The sequence below is a fragment of the Lactuca saligna genome, chromosome 2 (genome assembly GCF_052625555.1).
Source record: "Lactuca saligna cultivar CGN05327 chromosome 2, ASM5262555v1, whole genome shotgun sequence".
NCBI lineage: Eukaryota > Viridiplantae > Streptophyta > Magnoliopsida > Asterales > Asteraceae > Lactuca > Lactuca saligna.
Genome location: NC_136418.1, coordinates 185,413,463 through 185,419,372, shown reverse-complemented (window position 1 = coordinate 185,419,372; position 5,910 = coordinate 185,413,463). Strand labels below are relative to the sequence as shown.

The following is a 5,910-nucleotide window of genomic DNA, read 5'->3' as shown; positions in this document are numbered from 1 at the left end:
CGTCTTCTTCTTCATCCTCTTCCTCATCCTCAGCATCAGGTGGTTGCATGAGCGCCATTTTTCATCTCTTTGATATCCAACACCATCATTTTCCCTTTCGCCAACCTTCCTTGATCATCTCCGATTCTTCCATAAATATCCCTCAAGAACCCAACTTTATCCTCAAAGGTAACCCTCTTTCTCTTTCTCTCTCTCTCTCTCTCTCTCTCTCTCTCTCTCGTTTGATCGTATTTTATATATGCAGAATTGTAACAGTGTAAATTATATATAGGCGTGGAAGCACCCAGAAACAGCTTGGAGTTAGAGGAACAAGAACCCAATGTCCAAGAAGCTGCTCCTTCTTCATCATCATTGTCAAAAGTTAAGCAAGAAACAGACTTTATCATTCCTGTAAGTTCTTTTTTTTTTTTTTTTTAATTTTTAATTTTTATTCGATAAACGATAATATTGTAAAGCAAGTCATGATGGTGGTAATTATTGTTTATCGTTTATGGCGATAGGGTCGTTGGATTCATTATTAATTCAAACTTAATAATTTAATTTACAGGTTGGTGGAATTCAAATTAAAACAAAAAGATCAAGATTAATGGATGAAGTATCATCAGAATGCAGCAGCTCTCCTGGTTCAAAAACACCAAGTCTTGTTGCAAGATTAATGGGTCTTGATCTTCTTCCAGAAAACTCATCTCCTAGAACTTCTTTATCATCTCCAAGACCTTCATCTTCTTCCTCTCATGCCACCCCATCAAACCCTCTTTCAAAATTATCATCACATAAGATTAGTACGCGCTCCTTGCCGGCGACACCACGGATATCGACCGCCGCCAGGCCGTCGACGGAAGTGGACTATCACCACCGCCTTTCCCTCCAAACCACCAAAGAAAACAGGCGGAAATATGGTGAGTCGACTACAAGCGAGTATGCGAAGCAGATTGCGCAACAAGTTAGGGAAAATATCAGCAGGAGAGTTGGTGCCGATATTACCAACACCATGAAAAGGAAAGAACATAGAAGAGATGAGTGTCTTGTGGTACTCAAACCGAAGAGACAATCACCACCACCATCCGCCATTAATTATTTCGATGATCAAGGTACGAATTGAATTATACTAGTGTATGAGTATATGACAACAAGTTTTTATTAGGAAATAAATGTACGTATTATATATGAAACAGTTTAAATAAAATTCTTTTCAGGACATGTACGAGCAAAAGAAAATGAACCAGTTCCACTATCTTGCTCATCGAGGCTCAAATCACTGGAGATCAAGAACAATTTCAACAAACCCATCTCAAATTCAGCAAAAACTTCGCCATTATCATCATCTACAGAAGTTATGAAAAGTCCATCGTCATTATCATCAAGCAGATCACCACCATTGATCAAAGAGGAATTACACGTGGTGAAGCAGGAGAACCCGGTGATGAAAGTGCAAAAATGCAAGAGAATCGCAAGTGAAAAATATGATTTGAGATTGAAAAAAGTGCATCAACAAGAAGAACCATTTACGAAGAAATGCAACAAGAAGTCAACTCCGTTATCAAATCATCTTGTGAATGTCAACACAACAACAAAATTTATTTCTTTCAAGAAAGACATAGACATGGCGTCTCCTTCCTCAACAACATTATCTCAAAAACAAGTACATTGCCTTACCTAGTACCAACAGTGTTTTATATATTTTTTACCTTTTTTATTTTCTTTTGTTTTCGCCATTTTCGAATACTTAATATTTTATATTTTGATTTTCAAATTTTTTACGAGATATACTATTGATATTTACAGGTGCCATTAGAGAGCATCACACAGTTACCTAGTTGTCAGAGCCGGTCATACAAAGAGACCCACGAGCTCTGGTTCCAAGATAACGTCAGTAGTAATGGTAACGGTGTGGCCGCCATTACCACCACCACAACCGGTGGTCGTTCGGTTTCCGACCATCTTGAGTACATTTCAAGAATCCTCAGTCACGCCGGAATTGAAAAAACCACCCCAATCTCCGTCACCCATTGGTATTCCCCTTCCCACCCTCTCCACCCATCAATTTTCCATCAGTTGGAAAAACTCATTAACCCCACAGTCACCACCAACTTCATCACTCGGAAACTCATATTCGATGTAGCAGACGAGCTTCTTGTGGAAATCTTGAAGCCTTACATAAGTTTTAAACCATGGGCGGCGGGACGGAATTCATATAAAATGTACGGGTCGGAACTGATCGGAAAGTTATGCGAAAAAGTTACTTGTTTTCCCGCGGCAGATTGCCGGGTGTTGGAGGATATTGACGCGGTGATTGAGGGTGACATGAGGAGCTGCACTAAGGTGGTCGGAGAGATAGCGTTTGAGGAGGAGGCGGAGGAGCTGGTGGCGGAGATGGAACGTGACATGGTTGACACGCTGGTGAATGAGATGGCAGGGATAATATGGCACGTTGGTTGCGGAGGCAGGATCTGACTGAGGTCACATGGTTCATTCACGTGATCAGATGCCATTCGTTAAGGGGTGCACGTGAGGGTCCAAAGTAAAAAAGAACGGAACTCAAAGTGTTTTAAGATATGGCTCAAAAAGAAGGGACACATCCCCCAGCTTTACAAGGCCATCTAAAGAGTCACAATTAAGCTTCATGTTTCTTTCCCTTTGTAAACATTACATTTTAGATTAGTGAAGTTGTGTGCCACTTTCTTGTTGCTTCTAAAACTTGTTAATTCTCCATGTGTGCTTCCATCGATTAAAACAAGAATGTAAACAATGTTGAGTTATGTGAATATATGAAACATTAATCGGTTGTAAGTTCAGTTTATAAAACAATGTAAATTATGTAAATATTATCATTTCCTTTTCATACATTCTATACGATTGGTTCATGTGACTTGTCCGAACTAGCATGAAGATGATAGCTATCAAAAAGTTTATATGTTTCTCCCCGTGATTTCGATTTCAATTTCTTGTGCAGTTAGCTCATATGAGTTATTTTGTAACAAAAATGATTTGAAATCACAAATTTATCCATGATTAGTTTTTTTATTAGTTTTAAATTCTAAAACTTTATTAGTTTTAAATTTCGAGTCCCATGGATGGCGCCAAATGATGCGACATCGCTCCGACCACCTGCTCTAAGGATGTGTTTTTCTACGCCGGAAACGAATCTGCGAGGTCACAACAGACAAGGTCGTTAGAACCGTCCCAGGGACTGTGCCCCGGGAGCGGGCTCCGACGGTTAAGTTAGATCATCTGGTAGATCAAAGATGGTTTTCTTTAGCTAGAGAGAACCATCTTGGTGCTAGTGGTGTATGGTAGTTGACGGCGGAGGGTGGCAGCTGAGCCACCTGACTGGAGTCTAGGGCGGTGGTTGAGCCGCCGAGGAAGGATCCAGTGGTGGCTGAGCCACTTGGGGAAGAGTCCCCTTCTATGGTGGAGACACTATTCTATTTATAGTGGACAATTAGGTCAAAGGGAATTAGGTCAGGCCTTGGGCCAGCCCAATTCAGGCCTAGCTAGCAAGGAGCTGGGCGAGACCGCTCGGAGGCATCGAGCGAGGTTGGCAGGCGCACACCAGGAAAGGCTAGCGGGCGCGCACTAGGAAAGGCTGGCAAGGAAGCGCCAGGTCGGGCCAACAGGAGAGTTCCCAGCAAGGCTGGCAAGGGAGCCCCAGGTCGGGCCAACAGGAGAGTCCCCAGCAAGGATGACAAGGGAGCGCCAGGCGAGGCGGATGCGCTAGAGCTGCCTAGGACATGCTAATGGACCATATATCATCAAGTCCCCCAGTCTGATGTTATTGATACGCGACCAATGATATTGGCCTTGACTTAGTCATATAAACCATGTGTCATGAGGCTGGTAAGGGAGCATCAGGCCGGGCTCGCAGGAGAGTCCCGAACAAGGCCGACAAGGGAGCATCAGGCGAGGCTGGCACGCCAGAGCAATCTAGGCCATGCCAATGGACCATATATCATCAACTATATAGTCGACTATATACTAATAATACATACACACGCCAAATCCAATGTTTTTGACAAATTTGTGTATTTCGGAATTTTGTCAATAACCAATTTAAAACCTGAGATTATGTCATTTCAATGCGATAATGGAGGTGAATATGACAACCAAAACTTTCATCATTTTTTTTTTTCAAAACGGTATCCAATTTCATTTTTCGTGTCTGTACACCTCTCAACAAACGAAAAATCTAAATGCATGTTTCACACTTTAAATAATGCAATTTACACTCTTTTATTTTATGTTCGGTTTCTTCCTATTTATTGGACCGAAGCTCTTCATGTGGTTGCTCACCTTCTAAACATTCTACCATCCACCACCCTCAATAATGGCACTCCCATTTATAAACTATATAATAAACACTCATTTTATGATCATCTCTGTGTGTTTGGTGATCTTTATTTCCATCATATTGATGCTTCTCACAAACTCTTTTTATGATCAATTTCATGCATCTTTCTTGTTTACCCAATGAACCACAAATGATACTATTGTCTCCAACTTGACGCAAATAAAATCATCATATCTCGTCATGTGGTATTTGATGAAACTGTTTTTCCATTTGGGTCAATGGCACCGAATAAAGCACCTTCCTACACATTTCTTGATGATTTCGGCTCTTCTCATCCTCTCACTTCAACACCGATGCCAACACATCTTAGTCTAATCATGGCCGATCCTATGTCGCCACATAAGAACCATACAAACTAAAGCCCACTGACCTACCTTCCTTAGGATCATCTCCGCAAACACCTACTAGCCGAATTTAACCGACTTCACCTTCCTCCATTAGCTCTAACAAGTCCATTAAGTCTCTCTCTTCATGCAATGATAGAAAAATATATTGCACTTATCTCTAACAAAACTTGGGTACTTGTCCCAAGACCACTTGCTGCTAACATAGTTAATTATATTTGGATCCTCAAAAAGAAACTTAATACAGATGGATCATTATCTTGCCATAAGGCATGTCTTATTGTTAATGATCGCATTGACGATACATTTAGTCCAGTTGTGAAGTCTGCTACTATCTGCACGGTTCTTATCATTATTGTCATTCACAAGTAGCCTATTCGACAGCTAGATGTGAAGAATGCGTTTGTTCATGAACATTTATAAAGGGTATATATGCACCTGCCACTGGGTTTTCAACATCCCTCTTGTCTTGATTATGTCTGGTTACTTCATAGATCGTTGTATGGTCTCAAGTAAGCTTAGTGTGCGTGGTTTCAGGGCTTCGCCACTTTTATCTCTCGCATTGGTTTTGTTCATAGCAGATGTGACTTATTTTTATTCATCTGCGGACAGGACGCTCACGTGACATATTTGTTACTCTATGTGGATGACATTATTCTTACAGGTTCCTCTCAACTTTTGGCTTACATCATCTCTTTATTAAGTGCCGAGTTCCCCATGTCAAACCTTGGGGATCTTCACTATTTTCTCAGCATCTCAGTTACCAGATCAGTTGATGGGTTGTTTTGTGTCCACACAAATATGCCACTGAGATTCTTGATCGAGCTTCCATGAAAAATTGCAAACCAACATCTACTTCAACCAAATTATTTGCTAATTTTGATGACATTGATCCTCCTGTTGCTGACCCTTACCTTATATCACAGTCTGGATGGTACATTATAGTATCTTACATTTACTCTCCCTGACATTACCCATGTTGTCCAACATATATGTTTATACATGTATGAACCTCAGGACCCTCATTTCACCGCTCTCAAATGCATCTTGCGCTATATTCGGGGTACCACTACTTATGGTCTACACTTTTATGTCTTTTCTAGTCGTACCCTCTATCACACCCCAAAACCGAGAATGGCGGAATACGTTCTGGGGTGGAGGACGTCATGTACAGTATCACAACAATGCATAATAGTAAAAACAAGCAACAAAATCCAT

At 41.0% G+C, this 5,910-nt stretch overlaps 1 protein-coding gene across 1 annotated transcript in view; it reads left to right on the top strand.

Moving 5' to 3' along the window:
- LOC145028524 (uncharacterized) overlaps positions 1-2,831 on the top strand; it is a 3,146-nt gene extending 315 nt beyond the window's left edge. The window contains exons 1-5 of the mRNA XM_078977217.1: positions 1-168; positions 272-390; positions 548-1,091; positions 1,197-1,642; positions 1,786-2,831. The exon at positions 1-168 is cut by the window's left edge and continues 315 nt beyond it. Of these exons, the coding sequence (XP_078833343.1) occupies positions 1-168; positions 272-390; positions 548-1,091; positions 1,197-1,642; positions 1,786-2,454 (1,946 nt within the window). The 3' untranslated portion in view covers positions 2,455-2,831. The remainder of the gene's footprint in view (positions 169-271; positions 391-547; positions 1,092-1,196; positions 1,643-1,785) is intronic.
- Positions 2,832-5,910: the final 3,079 nt, after the last annotated feature.